The following is a 17726-nucleotide window of genomic DNA, read 5'->3' as shown; positions in this document are numbered from 1 at the left end:
TTTATTTAAAATCAGAAGCGCTTCTGTGCGCCCCTTGTCATATGAGGGCCAGGTTTGCCTGGATGTCTCACACGATGATATGGCTGACCATAGTCCATTTGCGATTCTTATAGTGCTTGTGGTCACACGAAGCCTGAAAGTGGCCATGGGTATGATTACCCAATCATTTCCCGGAAGGATATGGTCGGTGGTGCCTCTTCTGGCCAGCTCGTCTGCTCTGCAATTGCCTTCAATATCCCTGTGCCCAGGTACCCATATAAGGCCGATACTGAAGTGCTGAGCCATTTCGTTAAGAGATCTGCGGCATTCAGTGACCGACTTTGCGTTGTCGACGAATGAGTCCAGGGCCTTTAATGCGGCCTGGCTGTCTGAGAAAATAAACACCCGTTTACCATCCTTAGGCATAGACCCTAGATGGTTTACAGCCCTGTGTATTGCCAGCATTTCCGCCTGGTAAACACTACAGTAATCTGGTAGGCGAAAAGAGACCTCTAGGCCCAGATCCGGCGAAAATAGGCCTGCTCCCACCTTCCCGTCAAGCTTAGAACCATCCGCGAATATGTTGATGGCACCCGGTACCGTATGTTGTCTGGCATTCCAGTCCTGTCGCGATGGTATATATATAGGGCGCAGGTAAAACGATGTCGTTAGTCTTACTATAAATTTAAAAGTTCACGTTCTACCTGAACATGTAAAACGATGTCGTTAATTTTACCATAAATTTAAAAGTTCACGTTTTACCTGAACATGTAAACGATTTCGTTAATTTTTCTATGAATTTAAAGTACACGTTTTACCTGAACATGTAAAACGATTCCGTTAATTTTCCTATACATTTAAAAGTTATGTTTTAGTTGAATATGTGAAACAATTTCTTCGAGGAGTATGATTTACCCCAAATTTAATCTTAATTGCGTTTGTAACAAATTTTCTTAGTACATATTACATATTAGTGTCATTATACTATGCGTTATACCGAATTGATATTTTGTTAAAACTCAAAAATAAGTCCTACTACAACAACATATTAATTCTGTAAGGGGGCCCCAATTATCGGAATTTGTATTCAAACTGTATAGCCCTAGAATAGGTTTGTGAATGAAACGAAAACGGGCATTTAACCAAATTTTTACTTTGCATGTATTATATCTACATAAGCACATTTATTTACAATTTTTTTTTCACACCAATGGCATTAGGGTTAAAGGCCCTGGCAAAGTTGACGTATCAATATCCATATAAAACAGCTGATCCAACCAACCTTAAGCGAAAGTCATTGGTGCCGTATGTCGTATCGCTGTAGTCGTATCCCTAACGTAATCAGCTGTTTATCGTTATGATGGTAAACCAAAAAACAATTGGTTGGCTACGATACAGTTACGACCTTAGCGGCACCAATAATCGATTTCATTGATTCCCATAAGGTTGGTCGAATCAGCTGTTATAAGGTTACCGATACGGTTACCGATAAAGCACCAATGTCTGCAGCTTTATGGAAAGCAATGTAACTGGTCAATGGTGCCATACCATACATCTAACTCGATTACATTGATTTCCGTAAGGTAGGTTCGATCAGCTGTTTTACCTGGTTATGGCTTTATGTTTATAAATCACCATTAATTCGCCCTTAAGGAAGTTTAATTTGGCCTTAATACATCTCCACACCTGTACCGCCTTATCGGCTTTGAGTCAGTCATGTGACGTAATGGGAAACATTTTGATCTCAACTGACTAGCCGGTTAACTTGAGGCAGTTTTTGGTGTCAGTAATTTTGACATAATGAAAACCAAGCATAGCTCTAATATGCTGTAAGATTCGTTTATTTTATTGTGGATTCACAATGCTCTTACTCCTCGTTACAGCCATTCCCCCATCAGCTTATTTGACAGATAGGAACAGCAACCCTACAAGAAACGCTGATAGTTTTACTAATACACCCACACTTGTAATTGACAATGCTGATCTTGCGATGACGTAAACATTGATACTCAAATTTATGTATGTTCCCAACGACAACCTATAATCATGAAAAAGGACTGAAACTGGGAAGGCTTCGGACACCTGGCAAAGAGGATAGATATAATAAGAGACGTCAATCGGCTATTCGTTTCTTTTCAGAAATTTTTGATCGCTGAAAGAAATTTTACTCGATGTTAACCGAGAGATAGTCGGCCAGTTGCCTTCACATCTTGTCCGCAATTTGACAGCGAGGTGTGGGGAAATAAAAATTGACTGAGTGGAAGTTGAGTTTTGGTTGAGTGTGGCTGCAACTTCTGCAAAATGTCAAAGCAGCCAAAACAAAGTAAAAATGAAAACAATAATACAGTGAAAAAGTGAAAAATTGTGTAAATCTCTAAAATAAAGTGTTAAATTGTGTTAAAAATGTTTACTATTTTAATAATAATTGTTGTCAGTGCAGTGAAGTGGTTAAAAAGTGTAGAAAACTACATAAGTGAAGTGAAATTTGTGCAACGACCATGGTTCAATTATGTACAGGTTGGCTCATCTCATCAGCTGATTTTTTTTATGTCATTGCATGGTCGAAGGGATTGTCAAAAGGAGATAGCAAACTCAAAATGAAACCAACACATTGGCAACATTTTACTTACACATACAAAAACTGCTAAGTTTTATGTTTCCATTCCATATCATTCGCACCAACACCAATACACAGATTTTGACAATTTGAACAGACATATTTTGTTGCTTTACAGATGAGCCAACCTGTATATAGTTGAACCATGGCAACGACATTGTGTGTGGCATGTGGCACACGTATGTACATATGTAATTATGTGTGTCATAAATATGCAAGAGTGATAACAGTGATAACAGTGATAACATTGATAACAAAATAAGTATACTTTTATCAATAAATTGAACTTGTGATTTTAAAAGCAGTTCATTTATATATAAATGTATATGAATTTTGAAAACAACATTGTAAAAAAGTTTGTTAAATAATTAAATAAATAAAATAATTAAATTTGCTCTAAGCATAAGCTAACAAATGTTTGTACGTCCACATGTTCAAATAAAAGACAAACTTTGTTTCAATCAACTACTTCCAACAAAAATTATTCTTACGCACAAGCATATGTACAAATCTATGTTCATATGTAAGCTAAGAAATATTTTTATATTCGCATGTTGAAAAATAAAACAAAATTCACTTCAACCAACCATACGCACAAGCACACATACATATGTACATATGCATGCTCATGTTTTGAATGTAAATCGCAAAATCCTGAAAACTAGCTTCTTCTTGATTTTTCATTCATAAATGCTTCTTCTTAATTTGTCCAAATTGATGATAGAATTTTGCAATTCGGCAACATGGCATTTGATAAAATCGTCAAAAGACAAATTTTTGCGATTTTATAAATTCCAACTTCGATGCATATTGGGGTATTCATTATGACGAGCATAACTACTTTCATAACCCCGCACTTTTCCTTTAAAATAATACCAAACTATTTATAAGCCTGTATGAAAGTACTAATATGGTAGTAAAAAATGCAAATAAACATGCAAAGATATTGCCTAGTAAATGTCCACTAACATATTAGCAATATAATCTAAAAATTTCCATCCATTGTTCATATAAATTATTGCAAATAATTTTCCCATATCCTGAATTGCCGAGTTGTCACAGCTTATGGACATTTTTATTTGCTATTTGAAACCCCCTATCATATTCTGCCGAAAAATTGTTCGCGCAGTCACGCAGCCAAATTTGCAGCAACTGTGTTGCAATTGCTACATAAGAGTGGTGTTTTACCCGTTTCTGGCCCGAATTCGCACTGTGACGTCATACTGTATATGCTGACTTGTTTATCACATGTCAGTACAAAGTAAGAATTTTACACTATTTTCATAGATACAAATTAATATATGGGAGCGGCGAAATGAATGAAAGAAATTTTGCGAAGAAATATAACATTATTTCGCAAAAGAGCAATAAATTCGTTTATTTTAATTTTATAATAAATTCCCCTTTTAGCTGTGAGTTGTTAAAAGTATAAACGGCAACACTTTTAACCACCGACGACACATAATTTGGCTCGTGCCTATTGTATTTCGTCGGCTAATTGCTACGAGCATTGATATTTACATATACATGGCCGTATACGCGGATTGCCATAATTGATTTGGTCGCTTCATAACGCGTAAAGCGGCAAGTTGTTTTATTAATATCTTAAGACACTGCCACAGCATAAAAGCGACCAAGGTTTTTATACATGTCTGCCTTTAATTGGAGTATTATTGAATATGTATATATCCCTGCAAAAATCGTGTGACCAAAAACGCACACAGTCACACGAATTTTTGACAGGGGTGACGATTTGAAATGAAAAATTGTCCAAATGAAATAGCATGCTCACAAATTTTGCTTTCCCACAATGTATCGTGCTCTCTCGCACCTATCATTTTTATAGGGATAGCAAAATACGTCATTTTTGCGTGCAAAAAAATCCGCCATTTCTAATTCAGCAGAGACAGCAAAACATTTGTGGTGGAAAATTTTTTCAATTTTGAGAGTTTTAAATGGAATATCTCCGGAAAGATATAATTTAAAAGTTATTTCGTGTTAAAGTTTGCAAATTTCTATACAAATTTTATATGTGTATACGTATATATATGTGGCAGCACAGCTTTGTAATGTCATCTATAAAATATATATATATATATATATATATGTGCATGTTGCTACAAAAGCGGGATTGATTTAATAAAAACATTTATAATAAGTAAACACAATGCAAAAATGAAATGTGAAATATACAAAAATGCAATTTAAGTTTATCGTTGCCAATTTATATAGATATTATGTGGATTAAGGTTTTGAAAGATGTGTAAATTGTAATTTAAAGTGCTATATAACAGCAAATAACTTTTAAATTACAAGTTTGCGCACTTTAAAATATATATATTTGTGATCGGGAGAACTCCCTCTTTCATTTGATGCCAAGTTTTACCCCGAACTCGGGGGGTGCTATTCTAAAATTTTCCCAAAGTCTTTAATATACAATGATTTTGGTAGTAGTGCAATTTACGGTACCCACCCTAATCTTGAGAACAATAATCCGAAGGCGGTAAAGAAAAATTTTATCTGTCCGGAGATATTTGCAGTTGAAGTTGGCGATTTTCATGTGGTTGTTGTTGTGTTTGTACCCACAAAAAAAATTGTGCATCACCGTGGCGGTAGCCACGGTTATACCACACACCCGAACTTGGCATGGCGTAGCCCAGGGTTATTTTTTTATAAGCGCGGCCGAAGGCCGCCAACGCAGAAAGGTGTTCTGCGCAAAAATACTATGGATCCCACCCCCGTTTTTCGGTTTTTCGTTAATATCTTTTGAACGGGTAAAACAAGTTAACCTCCGCTTTCGGATTCTTGATCTAGACGTGAATACGCGTCTTTTGATACCTCACTCGAAAATTTTGGCTCAAATTTCGGTTGGTACCGTAAACTGCACTATTACCATGATTTTTGCTGTTTATTTCGACAAAAATTTTTGGTTTGATTTTTGTGCGCATCGAAAGAATTCACAATTATATAGCACCATGCCGCGAATTATGATAAAAGGTGGTGTGTAGAGAAACACTGAGGTAAGCATTTGACGCGACTGGTTACTCTTGGCCGTTTATTAACTAAATTGATAACTTTCAGGATGAAATCCTCAAAGCAGCTGTAATGAAATATGGCAAACACCAGTGGTGACGTATTGCATCACTGCTGCACCGCAAATCTGCCAAGCAATGTAAGGCACGCTGGTACGAATGGCTTGATCCTAGCATAAAGATGTCAGAATGGTCACGGGAGGAGGATGAAAAGCTTTTGCATTTAGCCAAATTAAATCCAACACAATGGCGTACAATTGCGCCGATTATTGGACGCACGGCGGCACAATGTTTAGAACGTTATGAATATTTACTGTAAGTTATGCAGAGAAGTGCAAATAACATCATTTTTATATATTTATGTATATATTTTACTCTGATCAATAAAGTGATCAAGCACAACGTAAGGAAGATGGAGAGGATGGCGGTGATGATCCGCGTAAGCTGAAACCAGGAGAAATTGATCCAAATCCCGAAACGAAACCTGCATGTCCCGATCCCAAAGATATGGATGAAGATGGTATGAAAATTAAAATTTTGTGTTTTTTTTTTCGCTGTAATTTAAAATATTTAAATGTAAATAGAACTGGAAATGCTGTCTGAGGCACGTGCTCGTCTTGCCAATACACAGGGCAAAAAAGCAAAGCGTAAAGCACGGGAAAAAAATTGGAAGAAGCACGTCGATTGGCCGCACTGCAAAAGCGTAGAGAATTGCGTGCTGGCGGTATTGGTAGTGGTAATCGCAGACGTGTTAAAGGCATCGACTACAATGCAGAGATACCATTTGAAAAGCACCCGCTATTGGTTTCTATGACACCTCAGAAGAAAATGTTGAAAAACTAGAACCAGACTTTAATAAAATGCGCCAACAGGACCTGGATGGTGAACTGCGTTCAGAGAAAGAAGAACGCGAACGCAAGAAAGATAAGCAAAAGCTCAAGCAACGTAAAGAAAATGATATGCGCCTAGCTATGTTGAAAAATTTAGAACCCGATAGAAAGCGCTCCAAACTGGTGTTACCGCAACCACAAATAACCGATCGCGAGTTGCAGCAAGTGGTCAAATTGGGACGTGCTAGTGAAATAGCTAAAGAAGTGGCAGGGGAAAGTGGTGTTGAAACAACAGATGCGCTGTTAGCCGATTACTCTATTACGCCACAAGTTGCAGCAACTCCATGTACACCTGCACCTTTCTCCAATCGCATAATGCAGGAAGCACAGAATATGATGGCGCTTACACATATGGAAACACCGTTGAAGGGTGGCGTTAGTACGCCATTACATGAATCAGATTTTTCAGGAGTGTTACCTAAGGCGCAATCAATTGCTACACCTAACACTGTTATTGCCACACCATTTCGGTGAGTATACATTCATAAGTTTTATTGTTTTTTTTCTGCGCGCATTTAGTTTTGATCCCAAACCGGACCCACCCAGGGTAATTTTTTATAAGCCAATGCAGAAAGGTGTTCTATTAAAAAAAAAAAACTATGGATAGAGCCCCATATTTCGGACCCTCTCGGTGTCATTTTACGGTTTTTTGTAAATAGCTTTCGACAGAAAATGTTTGATTTCCGCTTTCGGATTCTTAAAACGGAGGTCGAGACGCGTTGTTGTTGTTGTAGCGATAAGGTTGCTCCCCGAAGGCTTTGGGGAGTGTTATCGATGTGATGGTCCTTTGCCGGATACAAATCCGGTACGCTCCGGTACCATAGCACCATTAAGGTGCTAGCCCGACCATCTCGGGAACGATTTATGTGGCCACATTAAACCTTCAGGCCATTCCCTCCCTACCCCCAAGTTCCATGAGGAGCTTGGGGTCTCCAGAGCCTCGTCTGTTAGTGAAACAGGATTCGCCGCGGATAGGTGAGGTTGACAATTGGGGTTGGAGAAGCTATATATTGCGCTGGCAACCTGAAAGGTTGCGTTACACAGCCCCTTGAATCTGGTATTTTAGTCGCCTCTTACGACAGGCATACCTACCGCGGGTATATTCTGATCCCCTAACCCGCTGGGTCGAGACGCGTCTTTTCAACTACCTTTGAAAATTTTTGATTAGGTGATCGGATATTGCAAGAGCGCTTGCAAAGCATTGAATATACCCGTAATGCCATGTTATGTTATGTGTGTGCGGGTAGTATTGACAAATTGGTCACCGCTTGGCATCAACTAAAGGCGTTGGAGCATCAAAATAACAATTACAAGCCCAATACTCTTGAGTTGCAAGAATTGGCAGAAATTGTGATGTTAATGAGTAAGTCGCTACAACAGCAAGGCATTGCTTTGGAATTAAATGGTCACTTTGCCGATTTTATAAAAGAGTATGGTGGTATATTAGTGTCACAAGGTGCGCTCAAAGCCGCCTTAGCTTATATATTTGGATTGGGTTCGGGTACTAATGAAGAAAATATGGAATTGGTGGAATTACGCGTACGCATATATAATGCGGTAAATTATAGAAAAGGACCAATGGTTACTAATGGCCGTATGCCGTATCATTCAAGACAGCAGCAGCAAACACAAAACACGTAGCTTTTTTCTAACGATTTACCCCAAACACAACACGGCGGTTATGGGACTATGAATAGCGCCAGCCATTTTGGTAGTACACCAACTGGTAACTGGAATGCTTCATGCTGTTGTGCTTGAAAATAAATACAATAACCGTATATACTAGTTTTTGTATGTCAAGACGTAGGGCTAAGTTTATGGGCTCACCATGGCCAGAGGATTCCCACATTAAATCAATCAAGCCAAGTGAACTGCTAAAGTTCATCAAGGAAGTCGGCTTAGATGAGGTGCTGTGAAGAAGATGAGGGCACAAAAGACCAATGCTCGCAGTGCAATCCTCAATTAAATTATCTATCTATCGGTAATATCAAAGTCAGATCAAAAAATTTCCGAACTTTACACGTATCTTTATCAAAATTTTATTCATTTTACGCTGGCACTCGACGCTGGCAGAAAATTATTAATGATGAAAGGGATGATCCAAGTTTGCTCTTGAGGGCACCGCCACAATTCACCTTTGAGTTTTTTAACTCAAAAAAGAGGTTATGTGAATTCTCTTCACAAAATTGCTGGAGGGTATCGAATGCATGCATATATGTTCCCTGTTTTTTTACTTGCAATGAGTTAGCGTTTTGCCTGCTGACATAAATTAAGCGTTTAATTTTCCCTATAACTAGGAACTAACAATTTTTATCTTGATTTTTGATATATGTAACTATACCAGCATGCCACGTATGCATTTCATCTGCCAAATTAAAAAATAAAAAACTCACCTTCTTACCAAGCAGCCCAAGAAGCCGTATCCTGCACCCGCTTCCGCACTCATAACTCATCCCCTCTTTGGCGTTGATCCAAATCAAAATCAAAATCAAAATGGTTATACTGATCAATATGGACAATATCAGGTAAAATGCAACTAACGACAAGTATATAAGAGAATTTGTAGGTAACCTTTTCGATGTTATTTTATTGCTTTTTCAGCCACCACCACCTACCGCCAACAGTAATTTGTATTTTGTATTTATTAGCAATATGTCAATCCAAACGCAAACTACAGCACCGGGCAATTACTATAATCCAACATTTCAGCAAAATAACAACGTAACAACACAGCAATTTCCACAACAAATGAACTTCCAAACTTCAGCTATATCACAGCAGTCGCAGCAACAACAGTCATGGAATACGCAACCACCAAATGTTGGTTACACAGAACAGCCTGCACCAGTGCAAAGACAACAAGAGCCACCTAAAGAGAAGCCACCACTACCAGAGGAGTACATTTATCTACAAACTGTGCTGGAAGAGTTAAAGAATCAATGTTTGACTGTTACCGCTGATCCGGTATGTATTGCCAATTATTCTGAATTGTTGTTGTTGTAGCAGTGCTTCGCCCCATCCAATAGGTGCGACCGATCACAAATTGTCATCAGTATCCTCTAACGGGAGTCCAAGGAAAGTTGCAGTATCCACAGTACAATTAAAGAGATGGTTGGTGTCATGTGTGGACACATTGCAAGCGGGCATACATTTTGTATGTCGGGTTTGATTCTGGATAGGTAAGAGTTTAACCTGTTACAGTATCGAGATCGAAGTTGAGCTGGAGTGACTCGCTTTTCCCTGGGGAGTATGCGGTCCTCTTCCGCAAGTTTTGGGTACTGTTCTTTGAGTACTGGATTCACCGGGCAATTCCTAGCATAAAGGTCCGACGCCTGTTTGTGGAGTTCACTGAGGACCTGCTTGTGTTTTTTTGCTTCATACGGCTGAGTTCTCAGGTGCCGTATTTCCTCATAATGCTTACGGAGATGACTCTTTAAGCCCCTAAGCGGTGTTGGATCATCAATCAGATGTCTGTTGGGATGCCCAGGTTTCAAGGTATTCTACAGAAACTGTTCGGTTAGCATTTCATTTCTTTCCCTTATTGGGAGTTTTCTCGGTTCATTGTGCAGGTGGTGTTCCGAGGACATAAGAAGGCAGCCCGTAGCGGTTTTGGGGGCAGCATTTTGGCAGGCCTGTATTTGCTTCCACTGAGTGACCTTTAGGCTTGGAGACCATATCGGAGACGCGTACCATGCAATCGTCTATTTATACTGCCGATTTATCGAATTATATTAAATATTTGTTTCAGCTCTGGATTTTCCTTACAATTGCTACTGCATGCTCTCCAAAATGTAGATCCTGATCGAAAGTCACACCCAAGATTTTAGGGTGTAAGACATTCGGTAGGGTAATGTCATATGGTCGACATTTGGCGCGGCCATGTAAATATGTTAAATAAGGTCACCGATGATTTGGTTGGTGACAATATCAGGTTTCGCGAGGCGACAAAACTCGAGAGATTGGGGAGATAGCTGTTTATTTTATTACAAAGCTCAACGATGTAGGAAACAATAGCATAGGCGTAGAAGCAATAGTGACTCCTGGTGGGAAAGGTAGCTATTGATATCTAGAAGTTAAACAGAAGTTTGAATATGAGTTTTTTTTTTTTTTAAGTTATTGCAAAAAAAGCGTTGAGGATGTTTAATATCTTACCAGGTACCTTCGTACATGTTTCTAAGAATGAAGAATAAAACCTATTCCAACTCAATTTTCACCAGGACAAAGCCCCTGAGACTTCGCTATACTTTAACATACAATACTTTACCCCATTTTAGCACAACTATCATTTTTTGATTTTATTAAATTTTATAAAATGTTTCTTCGTCTACAGTTCCATTTCCGTATTGGATGGTAAATATGGCTTTCGCATTTTCTCCATCAATAACTGTGATAAGGTGGAAGAAATCTAAGCGCGTAAATCGCAACATATTATCTTGGTCGAGCGTTTCTTCAATAGCTCTCTAGAGGTGATGGTGACAGCAGAGAAACCCAACTGTTTACAAATGTTACACTAAAAAAAGAATCAAAACATCTGCCATTGCGTCTACGGCTCAAATACCCACAGTATATGAATGAATCGAACGCACCTAATTATCTGCCTAACGGAAAGTATACATATTCATGAAATCGAAAATATTGCACCAAACGAACGGTCTGAATACTGAAACAGTACACATATTCAAAATCGATGAGAAGGGTGTGATGATGGTAAAGGGTGAGTTGTTGAATACCATACGAAAACCACTTTAAACCATCCATATATTTGCATTACAGCTAAAGCTTTACAAACAGCAAGAAGTGCTGGCGCCAAGCAATTGGAAAAAGCAGTGAAGCATTCATCACACTGTACGGATGGTGCAAAGTTAGAAACTGCTGTTGTAACTGCGGCCACCGACACAACGGTCATCTCTACATCCCCGAGTAGCGGCTCGTCCGACTATCTATCGAAGACAGTATAATCATATCTTTTGCCAACACAGGTTAGCGATGTGCTTGCACAGGAAAATATTTCAATTGGAAAACAAAAACCAATTAAGAGAGTTAATTTATTATTAAAGTACTTACTTTTCTTTATATAAACAGTATTAATTTAAGTTGCAATTTCATGTACATATATAATAAGGGATGTCGTGATACCATTGCTGTCAGAATTAGATTTGAAACCAATCAATACTCCTGCTAAGGGTTGCAGAATTATTGCTTCAATGATTAGATTTAGAACAATAATAAATCTGACTCAATTACTAGTCCTACATTTTTAAATTCCTCAATTACGACAGCAATCGGATTCCACGACACCTTTGAATATTCTTGATCTGAAAAAAAGAGTAAATCTAATCTGTTGTTGATTTAAATTGATTCAAATAATTGGAGTTTTTTCTAAAGCTTAAAATTATTTTCTGTTCGCTTGGAAAAGATTTCAATTGGAAAATAAAAACCAATAAGGCGAGTTTATTTATTATTAAAATACTTACTTTTCTTTATATCAACTGTATTAATTTAAGTTACAATTTCATATACATATATAATAAGGAATGTCGTGATACGATTGCTGTCGGAATTAGATTTGAAACCAATCAATACTCCTACTAAGGGTTGCGGAATTATTGCCTGAATGATTAGATTTAGAACAATAATAAGTCTGACTCAATTACTAGCCCTACATTTTTAAATTCATATTTTACTTTAAAATTCAATTACGACAGCAATCGGATTCCACGACACCTTTGAATATTCTTGATCTGAAAAAAGAGTAAATCGAATCTGTTGTTTAGTAAATTGATTCAAATAATTGGTGTTTTTTCTTAAGCTTAAAATTATTTTCTGCTCGCTTAGAAAAGATTTCAATTGGAAAACAAAAACCAATTAAGGAGTTTATTTATTATTAAAGTACTTACTCCTTTTTATATGAACTGTATTAATATAAGTTCGAATTTCATGTACATATATTGGAAATTGGAAATAATATTGAAAATTTAATTTTTTTGGTTCATATTTTATTCATTTGGCTGCTCCAGGTAAAGTAAATCGGCAGGTAAAATTCAAGTTATAAGGCGGTTATATAAATGGTAAAACCGCAGTAAAATTGATTGTCAAAAGACTGGAAAATGTAGAGTGAAATGACCGAAGATATGACCGCCATTTGACGAGCATTGTGACGTGTGTGAGCAGAACAGTGCTATGCTCATATCCTATAAGTGGGAGCGGAATGCACGATCACATTAATAGGAACGAAACGGAAAATTTGGTCACAAAAGTTCATCACGCCCATGCAAACGTGACTATGAATATAACCGCTGCAGAAAGTCACAATGACCGTAAAATGACTAGTAAAATGACGTGGAGCGTTTTTGCAGGGATGTATATACATTTGTACTTTTTTGCTTTGGTTTGTATTTTCATATATATATATTCAATGATACAATGCTCAACATCTGATCAACAGGCACATGTCTTTTGTGTATTGTTGGTCTTATTTACATATTTAAGGGTTGATATGAGGCAGGTCAAATGTATTTAAGTTTGACTTGGCTTATCAAACCTGCCTTCTATCTATCCTCTTTGATATATCTATCCTCTTTGCAAAAAGTGTCATAAATGATAGTTTACTGTAGATATCAGGTTTGACTGTTATACTATCATAAATGACCATTGTTATATTCCGCCAAAAATGAAACAATGCTTTTTGCTTTTTATTTACTTTATTTCATTACGTTTTTAATTTTGTACGTGATAAAAGCATACGTGTTTTTTATTTGTTTAAAATAAATAGTTGTATAAGAATTCGAGTTCAAAATGTTCAATTTAAATTCAGAAAATAACAAAACAACAGAAGAGCGCTTTCCTCATGCGGAAACACATTTAAAAATGAATCACCACTAACCACTATAATTTTTCGCGTATCAATTTTTTGAGTGCGCCCCATACATTCCGCCAGCTTTTGGTATTTTTTAATATTATTTTCGATTTTTTATTTTCTTTCAGCATGGAGCTTTGAAATGCTCTCTTTTTCATTTTTTAAACTTATTTTTTATATGGTTTTCGTCGGAATTTAAAAAATAACAAAACAACCGTGATAATCATTTGATTGTCATATGACAGTCAGTAGTGACAACATGATTAAATCGGATAATCTGTTCTCGCATACATAAAATTCCGTTGAGAATTATGTATCTGTCTCACATGATTATGGTATCTGCTGTATGTTCTTTTGTTCTGTACCAGGTGTCCGAAGCCTTCCCAGTTTCAGTCCTTTTTCATGATTATAGGCTGTCGTTGGGAACATGCGGACATGCGTGAGCGAACAAAGGAACATACATAAATTTGAGTATCAATGTTTACGTTATCGCAGGATCAGCATTGTCAATTACAAGTGTGAGTGTATTAGTAAAACTATCAGCGTTTCTTGTAGGGACTGCTCTCAGAACTGCCACGGGCTGTCTTCCTATGTACCCAGAACACCATCTACATAATGAGGCGAGAATACTCCCCATCAGGGAGAGAAATGAGATGCTAACCAAACGGTTCTTGTTGAATACCCAGAAACCTGGGCATCCCAACAGACATCTGATTGATGAGCAAACACCGCCTAGGGGCTTAAAGAGTCATCTCCGTAAGCATTATGAGGAAATACGGCACCTGAGAACTCAGCCGTATGAAGCAAAAAAACCTCAGTGAACTCCACAAACAGGCGTCGGACCTTTATGCCAGGAATTGCCCGGTGAATCCAGTACTCAAAGAACAGTACCCAAAACTTGCGGAAGAGGAACGCATACTCCCGAGGGAAACGCGAGTCACTCTAGCTCAACTTCGTTCTGGATAATGTAACAGGTTAAACTCTTACCTATCCAGAATCAACCCCGACATACAAAATGTATGCACCGCTTGCAATTTGTCCCCACATGACACCAACCATCTCTTTAATTGTAATGTGGAACCAACGCCTCTAACACCCCTTTCCTTATGGTCCACCCTGTTGAAACAGCAAGTTTCCTTGAACTCCCGTTAGAGGATATTGATGACAATTTGTGATCGGTCGCACGTATTACAAGCCAACCTAATAAAACCGCACTGCGTTTTTTTAGCGCACGCAAACAAACGGCGTTTTTTGCCCTAACCCAAATAAGCATGCGTTGCGACAATGTAAAGCACGTGTGCAAACGTCAAATCTAAATGTCACGCAGAACAAAAATTGGAAATCGAGTTAGGTTTTCACCATGGTTCAAATATACACAGGTTGGCTCATCTGTAAAGCAACAAAATATGTCTGTTCAAATTGTCAAAATCTTTGTATTGGTGTTGGTGCGAATGGTATGGAATGGAAACATAAAACTTAGCAGTTTTTGTATGTGTAAGTAAAATGTTGCCAATGTGTTGGTTTCATTTTGAGTTTGCATTCTTTTGACAATCCCTTTGACCATGTAATGACATAAATAAAATCATTTTCGACATTATTGACGTTTTTCCGTGAGGAAAACACTTTCATATTTCTCAACTGCACACATTTGTCTTTTTGTTTCAAACATAAACAAATTTATATAGTATACTTTGTTTTTGGTTTCTTATGAGATTGTTTATATATATTATATTGCTAAAAAAATTAAAAAAAAAAAAATTTAAATATGGACGACCAGAAGAGAGAACGCTTATACCTCGTGTTTTTATCATGCTCACTTAATAGTTGCCATCATCCGGTGGCAAAATCCTAAGCCAAATAAATAATTTTGCATGTAAATGCAACGATTTGAGCCAGATAAATCCAGATAGAAGTCTTGTTCAATTTGTGAGCCAGATAATTTGTTAATTTCTTCTTTTTAGTTTGGCAACTCTGCCCTTCATAAACCTACTTTTTCAAAAAGAGATGTCGCTGCTTAGCCTTTTGCCGTATGAGTTAAATGAAAAACAGCGGCGACATCTGCCTATCACATTTCACCTGTGCGAAAATTTCACGACATCTGCTTCTCAAGTCTCTCTTTGATCCAGAGCATTCCCGTGAGAATTGAGCGTGGGGCGGAGCTGTAAAACTCACTGGATGACGGCAAGTATGAATGTTACTGTAGAAAAGGTGGTAGCTCTTTGTGTGTTCAAATGGACCACGTTATCGGCAGTTGGTTGGTTGACATCCAATCACCAATTGGAAAATTTGATAAGTATTTGGTAAGATTGCGGAATTGAACGAAAATATTACAATATTACTGCTGAAATTAAATAAGTTATGAATCTAAAATGGTGGTATTTCATTAAACATACTGGAAATATATAGCTGTTGTTTTGAGTACTACGGAGTATGTCCTGAAAGTAATCTCCGCTCACCCACTTAAAAAAAAAAACAATTTTCCCTTCCGGAAGAGTTATAGCTGCCTGCAAATACGTAAGAAAGATTCTACAGATTGTGCCCATGTCAATCATTTAGAAAACTAATCATGTTTATTGCCCATTTTTAGATACTACCAACTATTTTTTAAATGCCTTTCGAAACTCAAGAATTGTCTGAAACTTTAGGTGGCTTGGCGCTGAATGAACTTCTCAGTCAGCATCGACGTGAACGTAAAGATCTTCAAGCCAAAATTCAAGCATTGAAAAAAACAGCATCAAAAAATGATAAAAAGAAACGAAAGGAAGTTATGGAGGAAGTGGCACATATGGAAAATGATTTAGAAAAACGCCAAGCAACTGAAGTGGCAGCAATAGAAAAAGCACAAAAGCATCAAGAACAATCGACGCACGAGCAATGCACTGAAGGTAAACAAAGTCATCAACCAGAGGAAGATATATCTAATGATGAGAATGAAGAGCACAATGGTCTACCGAAACAACGCATTTCAAAAGCACAAAAGCGGCGCGATAAGAAAGCACGTGAAGCACGTCAACGTGAAGAGGAAATACTTGCAGCTGCTGAAGATGCGAAATTTGCACCTAAAGCCACTGAATTACGTGCAATACAAACGAAATTACTTGAACGACAATTAACTCTACATAATATACCCTCTGATGGTGATTGTTTGTATAATGCTGTACGCCATCAATTATCTCAACATGGTCTAGCTAACCATAGCGTTCAAAAACTACGAAATGAATCAGCTAATTATATACGCACTCATAAGGATACACTAATTTGTTATATGACAAATCCTAAAACTGGTGATTTACTTACCGATGATGAGTTTAACAAATACTGTGAGACTTTACGTACGACACCAGCATGGGGTGGACAAATTGAATTAAAAGCTTTATCTTCAATATTGAAAGTACCAATTGAAGTATTGCAAGCGGAAGGTCCATCCACTGTGCAAGGAGCCGATGAATTTGCTGGACCCAATTTATTAATTACCTATCATCGTCATATGTACAGTTTGGGTGAACATTACAATTCAACGTTGCCCATAGATAAAACAGTAGGCGAAAGTGGAGGTAGCGAAAATGAATAGCCAAATAATTGACATTAGTCAGTAGGTGGATTTCATATAGCTATGCTCACACACAATTACAATATGCATTGCATATTAGAGCTTTATTAAGTATGATGGTATTAATTTAATTTATCTTTGCCAAGCTTGAATCAATTATGTAGTTTATATACCGAAAATATTTTTACTTTGTAAAAAAAATGTGCGATTTAAATGACAAATACATATCTAAGTAAATTATATTATTTTGTGATGGCTAATATAAATAAAAAAATGTTCTTTAAAAAATCTGTAGCTTTGTATACAGGCATATATTTTGCAAGAAAAGTAACCCACTGTTGAACTTGACTTTGTTTGAGGAGAATCGTTTATTTTATACTTACTGTATGGATATTATTTACATTCATATATCTCACTTTTCTTGTTTTATAATAAACTAAAACATAAATTTAATATCAAAATAAAAGCAAATTAGCAGTTACCAAGCAAAGCAACGGGCCCTTAGTATCGCGATGCAAAAGAAGGCTCTGAATAAGCCTGCAAATATAATGGGACAATTCATGTAAGCTGGCAGGGCCCTCGGATATCTCGTCAACTTTGTTAACCTAGCAAACTTATTTGGAAAATGTTTCATTTATGAGGCTAACATGATTACAAATGTGAATTTAATGAGCTGCCTTAGTATAAAATTACTTTCCTAATTGGCGCTTAAACATTTAAACGCGCCAGTCGCTTCTTCGTTGAGTTAATTGGATCACATACATATCTGTAAGATATATAATATCTACAACAATTCCCTAAA

The 17726-nt window shown here is 37.2% G+C and overlaps 1 protein-coding gene and 1 pseudogene across 1 annotated transcript; both read left to right on the top strand.

Moving 5' to 3' along the window:
* Positions 1-4828: 4828 nt before the first annotated feature.
* LOC137250681 (cell division cycle 5-like protein) lies at positions 4829-12502 on the top strand (annotated as a pseudogene).
* Positions 12503-15615: 3113 nt separating this feature from the next.
* On the top strand, positions 15616-17212 carry LOC137250683 (deubiquitinase OTUD6B-like). Its single transcript, XM_067783896.1, has 2 exons — positions 15616-15888; positions 15962-17212. Exon 2 carries the CDS (start codon positions 15983-15985, stop codon positions 16943-16945), a length of 963 nt encoding a protein of 320 aa, XP_067639997.1. The 5' UTR covers positions 15616-15888; positions 15962-15982; the 3' UTR covers positions 16946-17212.
* The last annotated feature ends 514 nt before the right edge of the window (positions 17213-17726 follow it).

This window comes from Eurosta solidaginis, chromosome 4 (genome assembly GCF_040869045.1).
Source record: "Eurosta solidaginis isolate ZX-2024a chromosome 4, ASM4086904v1, whole genome shotgun sequence".
In the NCBI taxonomy this organism is placed as follows: Eukaryota; Metazoa; Arthropoda; class Insecta; order Diptera; family Tephritidae; genus Eurosta; species Eurosta solidaginis.
The sequence above is the reverse complement of the archived record's forward strand: the minus strand, read 5'-3'. Positions and strand labels throughout refer to the sequence as shown.